General features: G+C 43.7%; 1 protein-coding gene across 1 annotated transcript; it reads right to left on the bottom strand.

Annotated features, from left to right (window-relative positions):
- Positions 1-1,612: 1,612 nt before the first annotated feature.
- Positions 1,613-14,910, bottom strand: LOC100551830 (aminopeptidase NAALADL1). Its single transcript, XM_062969265.1, has 11 exons — positions 14,901-14,910; positions 14,463-14,548; positions 13,141-13,204; positions 12,879-12,946; positions 12,627-12,718; positions 10,771-10,861; positions 8,892-8,973; positions 6,694-6,867; positions 5,104-5,194; positions 2,918-3,010; positions 1,613-1,835 (listed from the first exon to the last, which is right to left on the bottom strand). Exons 1-11 carry the CDS (start codon positions 14,908-14,910, stop codon positions 1,676-1,678), a joined length of 1,011 nt encoding a protein of 336 aa, XP_062825335.1. The 3' UTR covers positions 1,613-1,675.
- Positions 14,911-15,807: the final 897 nt, after the last annotated feature.

Below are 15,807 nucleotides of genomic sequence, written 5' to 3'. Positions count from 1 at the left end.
TACAATTCCCAGATGATAGAATCATTCTCCTCAATCCCACCAGTATTCAAATTTGGGCGTATGGGGTATTTGTGCCAAATTTGGTCCAGTGAAAAATATATCCTGCATATCAGATATTTACATTATGATTCATAACAGTAGCAAAATTACAGTTATGAGGTAGCAGCAAAAATAATGTTATGGTTGGGGGTCACCACAACATGAAGAACTGGATTAAGGGGTCGTGGCATTAGGAAGGTTGAGAACCTCTGCCCTAGGAGAACAATAGTGGGTTTTGGTGTACTTTGGTTTTCCAAATTTCAAAGAAGGGATGCGGAACTGATAAATGGGTTGGCTTCTCTTGGGCCCCTCTGACTGGATGGGGCTCCTGGACTTGGCTTTGGTGACTCCAAAGAGCTGCTCTTCCTCATAGCTGAGCTGGATATTTAAATCCAACCTTAGATTTTTGTAACTTTAGGTTCCTCTACACCAGTGGTTAGGCCGCGAGACCTAAAATAAGGGCTGCAAGACATGCGGGGAAAATTGGCACCAGGTTTGCATGCTGCCGTTGGAGGAGAGTGAGAGAGAGAAGAAGGGGAGGGGAGAGAAGGAAAAAAAGGAAGGAAGGAAGGAAGGAAACGCCAGCACTTTGCCCTCACCCTCACCAGTGGTCTCTGGTCAAAGTGGTCCCTGGTCAAAAAAAGGTTGGAAACCACTGCTTTACACTGTCAAGTTAATGGTGTTTCACACCACTTTCACAGTCACAGCTCAATGCAATCAAAACCTGGTACAGTAGAGTCTCACTTATCCAAGACCCACTTATCCAAGGTTCTGAATTATCCAATGGATTTTTGTAGTCAATGTTTTCAATATATTGTGATATTTTGGTGCTAAATTCGTAAATACAGTAATTACAACATAGCATTACTGCGTATTGAACTACTTTTCTTGTATAACATGATGTTTGGTGCTTAAATTGTAAAATCATGAACTAATTTGATGTTTAATAGGCTTTTCCTTAATCCCTCCTTATTATCCAAAATATTCGCTTATCCAAGGTTCTGCCGGCCCGTTTATGTTGGATAAGTGAGACTCTACTGTATTTGTAATGTGGTGAGGCCCCAGTATTCTCTGGCAGAGAGAGCAAAAGGCCTGATCATACTACAGTTCCAGGCATTCCTGAGAACTGAGTCTCCACAAATGCTGACAACTTGAACATGGATGGTTTTGGGGATGTGCCTGAACCAAAGGCCACTCTCTGGCCACCCTGAGATTCTGCAGTTCTCTACAAATCAGGCCCACCTGCCCCATAGAGAGCTGCCCAGGCCTACCTCATGGGGTGTTTTGTCTGAATATGAGAATAAGCACCATCGCAATCCACATGTAGCATGGGAATCTGTGAAATGTCCAGGGTGGAAGAAAACCCTTTTCTGTTTAGTGTTCTCCACCCTGGGCATTCCACAGATATACACTCCACTTGCTTCACTGCCAACAGAACCTCTGAAGATGCCAACCACAGATGTAGGCGAAACGTCAGGAAAGAATGCTCCTAAAAAACTCACAGAAATCCAGTTATTCTGGCCATGAAAGCCTTCAGCAACACATAAGGCATGTTGAACATTACTCCCCGCAATGGTTGGATTCTTTATTCCTTTGTTCAAGCAATGGTAGGACCGTCCTGGTGACATTGACCCCGTCATTCAGCCACAGCTTCGAGGAGGGAGGCGGCGTTCTCGATGGCATGGCAGGCGATGGCCATGTGCTTGCGCGCTCCATCCCAGTCGGCGCTGGAGGCGGCATCGGCCAGGCCAGGGAAGGTGGCCACACTGGAGGACCTGGGGGCCAGGAGGATGTGGCTGCGTCCAGAGGAGAGAAAAGGCAGAGGAATGACCACAAGGTCAACTGGGAAGAGGGGCGTCCAATGCACATGAAGAGCATTTGGCACTTGCAATGCCCATTGGATAAATCTGGAACACATTGGACAGTTCCAATGTGTAGTTAGGGACTTCTGGTGCCCATTGAACATTCATGGAGTGCATTGGGAACTTTCAATTGATATTGAACATTTCTGATGCACCAGGAGACTCACTGCCATAAGATGGCTGCTCATTTGGACACCTTTGAAGGAGGGCTGGTTGAAATCTCGGAAATTGGGATTATCCATGGATCGCTCATTTGAAGGGTTAGTTGTCCTGAGACTGTTCACTCATACCACAGGGCTGGAGGGTTCCCCAAAGGTCCTTTAGTCCAACCCTGGCCACAGCTAAACCTCAACAGTCCCAATGTCGGTGTTCAAGGGCAGAGCCAGCCCAATGTAATTTTCAAGTGTAGGTGAACAGAATTTTGGCGCCCGCCCCCCAAACCTTCGGGGTGAGAAGTGCGGGACACAAGTATGGGAAATAAATAAATAAAATCAGGACAGTAAAAAAAACACTCAAAAACAGGGGCATTCCGGACATGAAACAATCAGGGCCAGCTAACACCTCCCAACAAAGGATCCCCCCAGGCAGGAAGCAGCCAGGCTTTCAAAGCTAATCAAGGTGGCCAACTGCAACATCCACACTTGCCTCAAGCAGACAAGAGTTCTTTCTCCCACCCTGGACATTATTCCGCGGATATACAAACCCCACTTGCCTAGATTTCCAAGAGACCTCACAATTTCTGAGGATGCCTGCCACAGATGTGGGCGAAACATCAGGAAGGCGGGCCCAGCGCGTGTCGGAGGATGGGCCCAGCGCAGGCTGGAGGACGGGCCCAGTGCGGGCCGGAAGAAGAGGTAGGCCTTCCTGTTCGGCGGCGAGCTAGCCCATGGTCCCCGCCCGGGGGGGGGGGGGGGGCTCGGCGGCGCCCCCGGGAACCATGCGCTCCAAGCAGGGGCTTCATTGGCCTCCATGTTGGGCCAGTCCTGTTCAAGGGAAAAGCTGAGTGTGGGGCTCACCTGTAATAATACTTCTCTGGGAAAGCTCTGGGGTTCAGGAAGGCTCTTTCTAGCAGCATCAGTTGGTCATTCACCGTCCGGATGTGGAGAGGGCTTGAGAGAAACAAGGGAAAGATGATGAGTTAAAAGGGAAATGGTTTTGTTCATAGAGTTCCCAGATCATCAGCAAACTATTTTCAAAACAGTAGCCTTCCAAGTTTTGAACTTCAGCTTTTGGAATTCCTAATTACTGATGAAGCTAAGTAGGGCTTCAGGGAGCAGGACTCTCAAGCAGCGGGAGGACTATTTCTTTATGTTGATGAAATTGTTTTGATGTAGTATGAAATTATACTTATAGTTTAAAGATGGCTGTCAATGTGTTTGTTTGTAATCCAGTATGTAATCCAGTAGTGAAACGGTTAAATGCATAGAGTGGAAATGTATTGTTAGAGCGGAGCAGTTGGAGCTTCCAATATGTGACAGGATATATGTCATGTTTTTAGATAAGACTGGAATGTGTGTTTGTACTTCTCATGTGGTCTTTGATGAAGTCGGACAGAGAATTGCTATTGTCCAGTGTGCTGTGTAAATAAGATGTATATATTTGCAATAAAGCTTAAGATGCTGTTTACAGCTGACAACTGAGAAGTCTGGAATTTGTTCTATGCGTCTGAGCAGCTGCCAGAACGTTGGAGGAAAGGAATTGAGACCAAAAGGTGATTCATCTCAATTTAACCATTTCTTGACACTTTACATCTTCTCTCTCTATAAAAGCCATACTATGTATGCACCTTTGTTTGTCTGTTTGTACCACAAAAGCTCCCCTGTGGCTTGTTGGATCTGGACCATATGTGGCACACAGACTTTCCATGATCCAACTTAAAATAAATGAGGGGTTTGAACTAAAAGAACCATCCCTTTGAGGCTCACAGAAGAAATAAAGAAAAGGAACAAAGTGGATTGACTGTGGTTAGGTAAAGATTGGCTGTTACTATGTGAGCTGGAGAAGGGAGAAAGCAGGCCGGAAATGTCCCTCCTTTGACACCTGGGCAATGCTGTAGGGTCGAGATATGCCATTCAAAACACACAACGTGCAAAATAATAAAAGAGGATTGAGCATTCAAGTAAGTTAAAATCACATACAACTGTTTAAACGATTCTAATTTATCCCACCTTTCTCCCAACAGAGGGACTCAAGGCAGGTAAAGTTTAGGAATCGCACCCAGGATCTACTGTTTCAAAATGGTGACCGCTCAATGGTTTGCACTCACACCCAATCATTCCTCTGACTACAAGACACCATTGATGGCTCTAACTAATTCTGGACAGCTTGAGAATGGGTTTTCTGTGTGCAGTTTGAGCACTGGGCCAGGATTCTGGAGGCCAGAGTTCGAATCCCGCTCTAGACATGGCAACCCCCTGGGTGACCTTAGGGCAGCATTTCTCAACCTGAGGGTCAGGACCACTGGGGGAGGGGGTCATGAGTGGGTTTCGCAGGGGCCACTGAAGACCATCAGAAACACATATTTCTGATGGTCTTAGGTGACACCTTTGGCAAAGAAGGCTGAAGATCTCTTCACCTGTCCTTTGGCCCAATTCTATCATTGGTGGGGTTCAAGGCACTCTTTGATTGTAGGTGAACTGTAAATGCCAGCAACTACAACTCCCAAATGTCAAAGTGTGTTTTCCCCAAACTCCACTAGTGTTCACATTTGAGCATACTGAGTATTCACACCAAGTTTGGTCCAGATCCATCATTGTCTGAGTCCACAGTGCTCTCTGAATGTAGGTGAACTACAACTACAAAACTCAAGGTCAATGCCCACCAAACCCTTCAGGTATTTTCTGTTGGTCATGGGAGTTCTGCATTCCAAGATTGGTTTAATCCCATCGTTGGTGGAGTTCAGAATGCTCTTTGGTTGTAGGTAAACTATAAATCCCAGCAACTACAACTCCCAAATTGCCAAATCAACCCGCCCCAACCCCACCAGTATTCAAATTTGGGCGTATTGGGTATTTGTGCCAAATTTGGTCCAGTGAATGAAAATACATCCTGCATATCAGATATTTACATTCATGTTTCATAATTTTATGGTTGGGGGTCACCACAACATGAAGAACTGCATTAAGGGGTCACAGCATTAGGAAGATTGAGACCCACTGCCTTAGGGCAAGGCACATTCTCTCGGCCTCAGGAAAATACTCACTTGGGAGAATCCTCTTTTTGCAGGTCAGAGATGCGTTGGTTCAGACCGGCAGCTGCAGACTGGAAGCGGGAGATGGCCTCTCTGAGTGGAGCTGAAAGAGGAGGAGAAATCAGGAGGCATTGGTCCTTCCGATCATTTCTTTTGTAACTCCGGCCATATATACCCTGTTTCCCCGAAAATAAGACATCCCCAAAAAATAAGACCTAGTAGAGGTTTTGCTGAATTGCTAAATATAAGGCCTCCCCCGAAAGTAAGACCTAGCAAAGCTTTTGTTTGGAAGCATGCCTGGCGCCCACCAAACAAAACACCAGAGCATGCAGGATTGGTAAATGTACATACAAGTTGCACATGGAAATAATGGTAATAACAAGAAATTCTTGACAGGAGTCACAGTTTGTCTGGTTTGGTTATGTTGATTTGTGATGAAAACTACCATACAGTATATAAAAAATGTTCATTTTTTTTTTTTGTTCAACAATAAATGTGAATTCTTCTTCATGGAAAAATAAGACATCTCCTGAAAATAAAACCTAGCACATCTTTGGGAGCAAAAAATAATATAAGACCCTGTCTTATTTTCGGGGAAACACGGTATAAGCTTTGGGTATCATAGGGAAGAGTTAACACCCTGTAGCATTTCCTTTGTTGTCTGTGCCCCTCTTCAGAAGATTTCCCCTCACATTCTGTCCCTGTGAGAATTGCATTTTGAGAAATGTGGCTCATTGTGGAAACTAAAACTTCAGAGAAGATTCTTTTCCCCACTATAATACGAGGGTTGAATGAAAAGTAATGCCTTAACCTTGGTTACTTGAGTCTGGATGGGAATATTTTAATAACTCAAACACAGAAATAATCCTTAGAATGTGCTCTTTAACCATTCACTATTCACTTTTCCACATCATCACCAGACAATTGGAGACATTTCTGCCAACGATGAACATGTTTTCTGAAGCCATCACAAAAGAATTAGACACACAGTTCTCTCAACGTCTTCATCAGAAGCATAATGATGTCCCCACAGATCTCCTTTCATTATCAGGAACAGATGGATTCTCTGAGGAATCTCCTTTGGGGTGACACCTTCTGCTGTCAAGAATTCAGTGACCACATGTTGCTTAAGTTGCATTGACTGGCCGTCTGCGCAGGGTTCCATACTTCACACTTTAACAACATAACCGTTCAATGCTAAGGCTTCCCGCCAAATGAAACTGTAGAGGGGAATCTACTGAACAAGCCAGGACCTGCCACAGACCAGGACTGCCATCTGTTGAGGAGTTACGAAGGTGGAGGCATTACTTTTCATTCAACCCTCATAAATCTTCCAAGAGTGAATTTCCTTTCCGAGAGGCAGATTTCTCTCACTTCCTGTTGTTTCACCTCCATTCTTTACTATGAATTGTTTGTAAGCCAGATGCTTGTATCTCAAGGACTGTCTGTATAGGCTTTTTCGTAACAGACGCCTTATTTCTGGAGACGATGCCAAAGGGACCAATCAATGGATCCAAGCACGAATCAAGCCTGAACTAAAAACACACAATGGGGAGCATTGTCCTCCAGGCCTTCCCTCTGGTCTCCCATCCAGAACCGTACCCAGGGAGATGTTGTTCTTCACCAACTCAGCCTGGAAGCCTTGTTCGGCCGCCGTAAGCATCTGCTGCAGGGTCTCCCCGTAGTCACTGACGTTGAGCGGGAGGAACAAGGAGTCGGCCAGGCGCAGCAGGATGTTGCCGGCGGTCCGTGCCACGGTTTGGTGGCTGGTGAACCCTGGTAACACATAGAGCCATGGGGGTGGAAGAGCTTTCCAAGAGCCATCCAGTCCAGCCTCCTTCTGCCAGGCAAGAAGGACACCAGCAAAGCCCTCCAGACAGACAGGTGGCCATCCAAGCTATGCTGTAAAGCCTCCACAGAAGGAGGGTCCACCAACTCAATTAACCCAGGCCAATCCCTGTACTTGTCTCTTTGAGGCAATATGATGGTCTTATCCCCTAAAAATAAGAATTGTAGCACCCTAGTAATAATAATAATAATAATAATAATAATAATAATAATAATAATAATAATAAGCATATCTACCTTGTTTGCTGTGTCATAAAATAATAATAATAATAATAATAATAATAATAATAATAATAATAATAATAATAGTGGCCCAAATGATTCATTGGAACTTATGCCTCAAGTACCACCTCCCAGCAGCAAAGAACTGGAGGGATCACAAACCTGCAAAAGTATTGGAAAGTGAGCACGCAAAGATACTGTGGGACTTCCGAATCCAGACTGACAAAGTTCTGGAACACAACACACCAGACATCACAGTTGTGGAAAAGAAAAAGGTTTGGATCATTGATGTCGCCATCCCAGGTGACAGTCGCATTGACAAAAAACAACAGGAAAAACTCAGCCACTCTCAGGACCTCAAGATTGAACTGCAAAGATTCTGGCAGAAACCAGTGCAAGTGGTCCCGGTGGTGATGGGCACACTGGGTGCCATGCCAAAAGATCTCAGCCGGCATTTGGAAACAATAGACATTGACAACATTACGACCTGCCAACTGCAAAAGGCCACCCTGCTGGGATCTGCATGCATCATCCAAAAATACATCACACAGTCCTAGACACTTGGAAAGTGTTCGACTTGTGATTTTGTGATATGAAATCCAGCATATCTATCTTGTTTGTTGTCTCATAATAAAATAATAATAATAATATATTTATAGTATTTGTGTCCCACTTTCTCTCTCTCAATGGGGACTCAGAGCAGATAATAATATTCAGTTTTTATCCTGATTCAGATTCCTCTCAATTTCCCAAATTCCTTCCACTGAAGACTGAGGGATGTTGGAGTCCACACCGCAGAATTAATGCCGCTTCACACTATTTTAACTGCCTGGGTGTTGCAGTTTAGTGAAATAGTTCTAGAATTCTGGGACCACAACAAACTACACATCCCTGGAGTGGTATGAAACTGCTATACTTCTGTACTACAGTCTGACTGTGGATTTTTCTGCTCTCAATGAGTTTTTCATGGCCAAACAAGGATTCGAACCGAATGCTTCAGAGTTCAAACCACTGCACTGTGCTGCCTCCCATATCATAGACGGCTTCTTCAAAGTTCAGGCTGAAATCCGGAATAGATAGACCTTGCCCATTAGCATGGAACCAACTTCTGGTGCCAAATAATAATAATTGGAAACAATAGACATTGATAAAATTACGATCTGCCAACTGCAAAAGGCCACCCTACTGGGATCTGCACGCATCATCCAAAAATACATCACACAGTCCTAGACACTTGGGAAGTGTTCGACTTGTGATTTTGATACGAAATCCAGCATGTCTATCTTGTTTGCTGTGTCATAATAAAATAATAATAATAATAATAATAATGACAAAATAATAATATATATCATTATTATCATCACCGAAGGTAAAAAATATAAATAATTATGATGATGATATATTTTGTTATTATTTTGTTATAATAATAATAATATAAAATTTAGATCGAAAGCCTTTGACAGGTTAACAAACAATACAATTAAAAACCTATAAAAAATGAAATTAAACGTGTTCAATTATAAAAACAATTCACTCAAAAATACAATCCTAAAATATATTGAAAACAATTACAACAAAATAATGCAGCATTATTTTGAATTTGGAGTTAGATAAGCAATGAAAGAAAGGGGGGGGGGACCCAAAGGGAGAAAATTGTATTTGAAATATCCCTTTGATATTGACTGCAATTTTCCTCCTCAGCCTTTGGTCACAGCATTGGAACACCTTACCTGGGTCGATAAACCGGTCGGCGTAGTCAAAGGTATCAAAGGCCGTGTGATACACAGGATAGATGCGGGCAGAAGTCTTGCTCTGGGTGGAAAGCGACAGAATAATTACTTGGCTACTGAGATCCTACCTTGCGGAAGCGGAGTGGGACTTCATGAGCTCCACCTGAGGCTGAGAGAGGGTGACTTGCCCAGGGTCAACCAGAGGGCTTCTATGCTGGAAAGGGACTTCAAACCCGGGTCCAACACACACACCACGACATCACCTTGTTTCTATAAAGGGGGGGGGGGTGAATGCAGGAATACCCCACTTATTCGAAGGATTCACTGTCAAAAGTGGAAATGGTTGAAAAGGGGAAAACAGTCTTTTTTTAGCTTGCAGTTACAAGATTGAAAAATAGATGGTGGCAAGTAGAGAGGGAAGAAGCAGCATGAGATCCAAAGAGAGGATCAGAGATCAAAAGTGTGGCATATCTTCTATATAAAAGGTAATATATATATATAGTAAAGATAAAGGTTTTCCCCTGACATGAAGTCTAGTCGTATCTGACTCTGGGGGTTAGTGCTTGTAATGAAGTGTGAATTTTTTAGTTTACAGATGTCATGTTTAATTGCGTTTTAAAAGGGTCAATATTTCAGTTACTCTGCACTCATGAGTTGGCTGCCATGGAGAAGTGGGCAGAGCCAACTGCCGTTTTGGTGGAGAAGGGCAGGTTAGAAAAAGAAGCAGTTAGTCTGTGCCCTGATGAGGTACAGTGAAGACTGACCCTCAGTTGAAGGGATCAGGGAGACTCAAATGCTTATTTTTGAGTCAATTTAAAATAAGTTTGGTGACTTATTTTAAAGTAGTCTGTCTCCTGGTGACGAACAGATAATCTGTGATTGTAATTCATAGGGTGACTGCAGTTTAGAGCAGTAATGAAAGAAGTGACATTTTAAGAAGTTTGAAACACCTCATTCTAGCTTTGCAACTGTTAACCAAAGTGCCTCTAAAGAGAAAGTTACTGTAACCATTAAGCTTTGTGCCAGAATAAACGTGTTATTGTTCTTTTAAACATCTCAGCTTCTGTCATATATATATTACCATCAAAAACAAACAAGAAGAAAGAAGAAAAACAAAAATTAAAAGGTCTCCTCTCTAAATACTAGTGGCTATATCTTCCCATAGTGGTGGCAAGCGTGGATAATCCCCTTTACATCTGGTGGCCACATTATAAAAATCTTTACAATTGGTGGCAGCGGTTATAATATAATAATATAAATTAAATAAACATCCAACATCTCTTCTCCGCAGTGCTCATCTCCATTTCTAAGCCGAAGCACAGGTGTTGTCCGTAGATACCTTCATGTTCCTAGGTTTTGGTTTCATATATTCAAGTTTTCAAATTGTTTCTAGTTTCATGTGTGGAATAGGCTGCCTGCCTGGGATTCCTGTTGTCATGTTTATAGATATATTTATGGATTAATCATTGAGACCGTGTATGAAAGGATTTTGATATTTGAGACTTTTTTTGGAATTGCTTATTTGTTTATATAATCTTCTCTTAATAAACTTTTACTTACTGGACTAACTGGACAGCTTGTGGTTTGTGGTGAAGTCTCAGGGCTCAGGTGCAACAATTGGTTGAATAGTGGAACTGTATTTTTAAAGTTTGCAGTTGCAAGAGTAGATTCTAGATGGCAGCATAGAAAGGGGATATGCAACACATTGCCCGAAAAGCAAGCTAAGGGTAGAAAATACAGCCCAGGGGTCTAATTTAGAACCAGTAATAGAGTGGATTGATGAAAAACGAGTTGCCAAAAAGTGAGAGACGCTTCTATGTCAATGTTTATAGGAAACCGGCATTCACTGTTGTTCAGAAAGTATGACGCTTGCACTCACCCGGTCGTAGGTGTAGGCTATATCCATGGATGTGATGCCCAAGTAATGCACAAAGGGGGCATAGTCACTCCCAGCGCCCAGAGACCCTAAACTGAACAGAAAAGGATAGAAAGTGACCTCCAAGGCCTCTCAGATATACATGAGACGGCTTCTTCGCCTCCATATTTAGTAATGGACTCCCCTCCCAAAGTAAAATAATATTCTATTATAAAGTAAAGGTTTTCCCCTGACATTAAGTGTAGTTGTGTCCGATTCTGGGGGTTGATGCTCATTTCAATTTCAATTTCTAAGCTGATGAGCCGGCGTTGTCTATAGATGCCTCCAAGGTCATGTGGCCACTGGCATGACTACATGGAGTGCTGTTACCTTCCCACTGGAGCGGTACCTATTGATCTACTCACATTTGCATGTTTTCAAACTGCTAGTTTGGCAGAAGCTGGGGCTAACATCAGGCACTCACCCCGTTCCCTGGATTCGAACCACTGACCTTTTGGTCAGCAAGTTCAGCACCGCATTGGTTTAATCCGCTGCGCCACCAAGGGGCCTATTATACCTATCTAGGTCCTCCAGCATGTTCCCATGGTCAACACCCATCTGAAGTTGACTATAGAATTGCACTGGAGGACCCAGAGATTCCTAGAGAGGTGCTCCATCTAGCCATCCCCAGGTCCTTCAGCATGAATCTGTGGTCAACATCTGGTGGAAACTGACCATAAAGTCAGGCTGGAGGGCCTAATGATTTCTAGAGGGGACATTTAAATCAAATCCTCAGATAAATCTGCAAAGGTCAAACCTGCCACATTCTTCCTTTACATTTTTCATGCTGAAACAGACTTACTTAGCTATGCCTTCAATCACTATTTTAAATATTTTGGTCCCTGAAATGGAAGATGGGCTGGAAAAGGGAGCCAACGAGCAAAAAGAATGAAGGAAAAAAGGCAAGAGGAGGAAAGGAAGAAAGGAAGGAGGAAGAAAAGAAGAAGAGGGAGAAGAAAGCAGGAGGAGGAAGAAAGGAAGGATGAGAAAAGAAGAGACCAATGAAAATGAGAAGAGGAGGGAGTGAGGGAAGAAAGGAAAAATAGAGGAAGAAAGGAAGAAATTAGGAAAGGATTAAGAGGAGAAGAAGAGGGAGGAAAGCAAGGGAGGAGGAGGAGGAAAGAAGAAAGAGTAGAAAAAGAGAAGAACTGAATGAAGAAAGAAATAAGAGAAGGCTGAAGAAGGGAAGAGGAAGAGGGAAGGTGAGAAAAAGAGGAGGGAGGGTGGGAGGAGAAGAGGAGGAAAAAGAAGAAAGTAGAAGGAGGGAAGGGGTAAAGAGAGGAGTAAAGAAGATGAAAAGGAGGAGGGAAGAAATTTAGGAGAAGGAGGAGAAGAGGGAGAATGAGGATGGGGGCAGAAAGAGTAGAAGGAGAAGGAAGGAAGGAATGAGGGAGGGATGAAGAAGAGAAGAGGAGGAGGTGGGAGGGAGGGAGGGAGGGAGGGAGGGAAGGAAGGAAGGAAGGAAGGAAGGAAGGAAGGAAGGAAGGAAGGAAGGAAGGAAGGAAGGAAGGAAGGAAGGAAGGAAGGAAGGAAGGAAGGAAGGAAGGAAAAAGAGAAGAAGAGGAGGGAGGGAATCTGGTTTGTGATGGCAGAAGAAACTGAAATGAGGTTGAAGTTTCCTCCACTAAACGTCAACCAGAGAGTCTCACTGGAGGACCTAGTGATCCCTAGAGTGAATATTTATAGGTCCTCCAGGACAATTCTTTTGAAAGTTGACCAAAGAGTTGCACTGAAGGCCCTGGATATTCCTAAAGAGAATATTTTAGGTCCTCCCGAACAATTCTTATGAAGTTGGCCAAGAAAGCAGCCCCCATTTCCACCTGGGAATGATGCCGTAGACAGGGCTGCTCCGGTTGAAATGGTGTTTCCAGTTTTCGTAGACCGAGAGGGACTGGTCAGCTGGGGTCTTGACCTGGAGAGGAAAGGTGGGACTCCATTTCCCATTGGGAATTAAACACAGGCCTACTTCCTCCTGGCAGGTATCAAAGTGCCATGACTGCCCAGTGTGGGCCTGTCTGTTGTTCTCTTTGACAGCATGAGTGTCCACTCTGGTGGTCTCTTTGGCAAGTTACCTGCTGAGCTGCCTGGAAAATGACCTTTTGAGCCGGTGGGGTCCCTTGAGCCCTGAAGGTTGCGTTGGCTGCCAAAGGATAAAAATACATAATCAGGGGTGAATACACGAGCACTATATTGCCCTTGTATATTACAAAATTACTGTATAGTTACAGCCCAAAACATGGAATGGATTCCCCATCCCACTGACATGGCATAATGACTATCTGCTTGGCCATTTAAAAAACAGAGGTGCATTTTCTTATCCTTGCCGAAGCTCACCAAAGACAGCGATATCCACGTTGATGTAGGCCACGCTGCGCAGTTGCAGTTTGCTGAAGAATTCCTGCAGGAGAGGAAGAGATGGCCCATGTCTTCAGATACAAAAACTTCCCTTTTATAACCAGAATCATGTTTCCATTCAATACCTTGATTCTGGTCTTTCTTTATTTTTGTTCATCCCGGCATTATTCCAAACCTAGTGCTGCATTTCTGTTATCGTCGCTTTAAGTGATATACAAATCAATCCATTCAAATTTTGCTGTGCTTTAGAAGGCTCTCTTGATTTAAACTCCCAACTGTCCTTATGTTCAGAGAAAAAATCCAACCATTTTTCTATTTTTAACCCTTTCTTCCCTGAAAAAAGATGCTGCTTTAAACCTCCACTAGACATCGACCAGAGAGTTGCACTGGAGGACCTAGTGATTCCCAGAGTTAATATTTATTGGTCCTCCAGAATAATTCATTTGAAAGTTGATCATAGAGTTGCATTGGAACACCTAGAGCAGTGGTTCTCAATCTGTGGGTCCTCAGTTTACCAGCTGTTAGGATTCCTGGGAGTTGGAGGGCAAAACATCTGGGGACCCACAGGGTGAGAACCACTAACCTAGAGATTCTGAGAATGAATATAGGTCCTCCAGAACAATTATTTTGAAAGTTACTCATAGTCACATTGGAGGACGTAAAGATTTCTAGAGAGAACATTTATAAGTCCTCCAGAACTATTCCTTTGACAGTTGATCATAGAGTTGTATCAGAGGACCTAGAGATTTCCTAGAGAGAACATTTATAAGTCCTCCAGAATGATTAGTTTGAAAGTTGATGAAAGAGTTGCACTAGAGGAACTAGGCATTCCTAGAGAGAACATTTTAGGTCCTCCAGGACAATCCTTATGAAATTGACCATAGACTCATACTGGAGGACCTAGAGATTTCTAGAGAACATTTATGCATTCTTAGAATGATTATTTTGAAGGTTGTCCATAGAGTTATGCTGGAGGACCTAGAGATGCCTAGAGAGAACATGTATAGGTCTTTCAGAATGATATCTTTGAAAGTTGACCATGGAGTTGTACTGGAGGACCTAGAGATTCTTAGAGAGAACAGTTATACGTTCTCCAGAACAATTATTATGAAAGCTGAGCATAGAGTCACACTATAGAACTTAGAGATTTCTAGAGATATCTTTTTAGATCCTCTGGAATAATATTTTTGGAAGTTGACCATAGCGATGTATTGGAGGACTGAGAATTTTCTAGAGAGCCGTTCTCTCAGGTTTGTGCCCCTAATCCCAGCTAAACTAAAGGGACCTCTTGGATCTTTTACCTCTGTATACTCTGTAGAACCAATGAGACCGAACTCCTCAGCCCCCCAGCTGCCGAAAATAATGGAGCGTCGTGGGCGCCATTTTCCTGAAAGAAGAAAAGATAGGCTGGACCAGACCTGGATTCCTCATTGTTGGGATGGAATGTGCTGGGAAGGACTGGCTAACTTTTTAGCACTATGAGATTTGTCCTTGTTGGACTAGCAGTGCATCCACATTGTGGAATGAATGTAGTTTGATACCACTTGAATTGCCAGGTTTCAATGCTATGACGTCCTGGGAGTTGTAGTTTGACAAGGTCTCTTGCTTTCTCTGACAAAAAGGACTGAGGCCCGGCCAAATTACAGCTCCCAGGGTTCCATAGCCTTGAGCCAGGGCTATTCAAGTGGTGCCAAACTGCATTCATCCAACAATGTCGATGCTCCCTAAGTCTGACTCACTAAAGTCCATCTAGTGCAGTGATTCTCAACCTATGGGTCCCCAGGTGTTTTGGCCTACAACTCCCAGAAATCCCAGTCAGTTTACCAGCTGTTAGGATTATCTGGGAGTTGAAGGTCAAAACATCTGGGGACCCATAGGTTGAGAACCACTGATCTAGTGGATGGGTAACTATCTGGAGAGACCAAGAACCCATCTGATCTTGAAAGCTATGCAGGGTCAGCCCCAGTGATGACTTGGATGGGAGGCCACCAAGGAAGACAAGGTGTTGGAGACCATATTTCAGTGGAAAGCAGAGGGCTCGCAGAAGCAGAGGGCTCGCAGAAGCAGAGGAAGCAGGAGGACATTTTTGCTCCCTGGCTTCAGGTAGGATTTGGCTAAGATTTGGCTAAGATTTTAAACTGAGTTTGGGCTTGGCTCCTGTGGTCAAAGTCTAACTGTTGTGTGACTGTTGTGTTGAAAGAGAGCCAGGTACTTAAGTTGATTGACAGCAGGCATTGTCCCCTGTTAATTGAGTTTCTGGGAAAGCTTTATTTGCCAGTGTGAGTTTCTGCCAGAGCCTGATCCCAGAAGGGCAGTTGGTTCTCGCAGAAGCAGAGGAAGCAGGAGGACATTTTTGCTCCCTGGCTTCAGGTAGGATTTGGCTAAGATTTGGCTAAGATTTTAAACTGAGTTTGGGCTTGGCTCCTGTGGTCAAAGTCTAACTGTTGTGTGACTGTTGTGTTGAAAGAGAGCCAGGTACTTAAGTTGATTGACAGCAGGCATTGTCCCCTGTTAATTGAGTTTCTGGGAAAGCTTTATTTGCCAGTGTGAGTTTCTGCCAGAGCCTGATCCCAGAAGGGCAGTTGGTTCTCGCAGAAGCAGAGGAAGCAGGAGGACATTTTTGCTCCCTGGCTTCAGGTAGGATTT

The sequence above is a fragment of the Anolis carolinensis genome, chromosome 2 (genome assembly GCF_035594765.1).
Source record: "Anolis carolinensis isolate JA03-04 chromosome 2, rAnoCar3.1.pri, whole genome shotgun sequence".
In the NCBI taxonomy this organism is placed as follows: domain Eukaryota; kingdom Metazoa; phylum Chordata; class Lepidosauria; order Squamata; family Dactyloidae; genus Anolis; species Anolis carolinensis.
Note: the sequence above shows the minus strand (reverse complement) of the source record. Positions and strands in the feature narration are given on the sequence as shown.

Excerpts from the sequence above, each read along its gene's own strand:
- LOC100551830 (XM_062969265.1), bottom strand. Across the intron at positions 10,862-12,626 it reads GTCTACGGCATCATTCCCAG|TTTAGGGTCTCTGGGCGCTG; the intron begins GTGGAAATGGGG and ends TTTTCTGTTCAG. Across the intron at positions 8,974-10,770 it reads TAGCCTACACCTACGACCGG|AGCAAGACTTCTGCCCGCAT; the intron begins GTGAGTGCAAGC and ends CTTTCCACCCAG.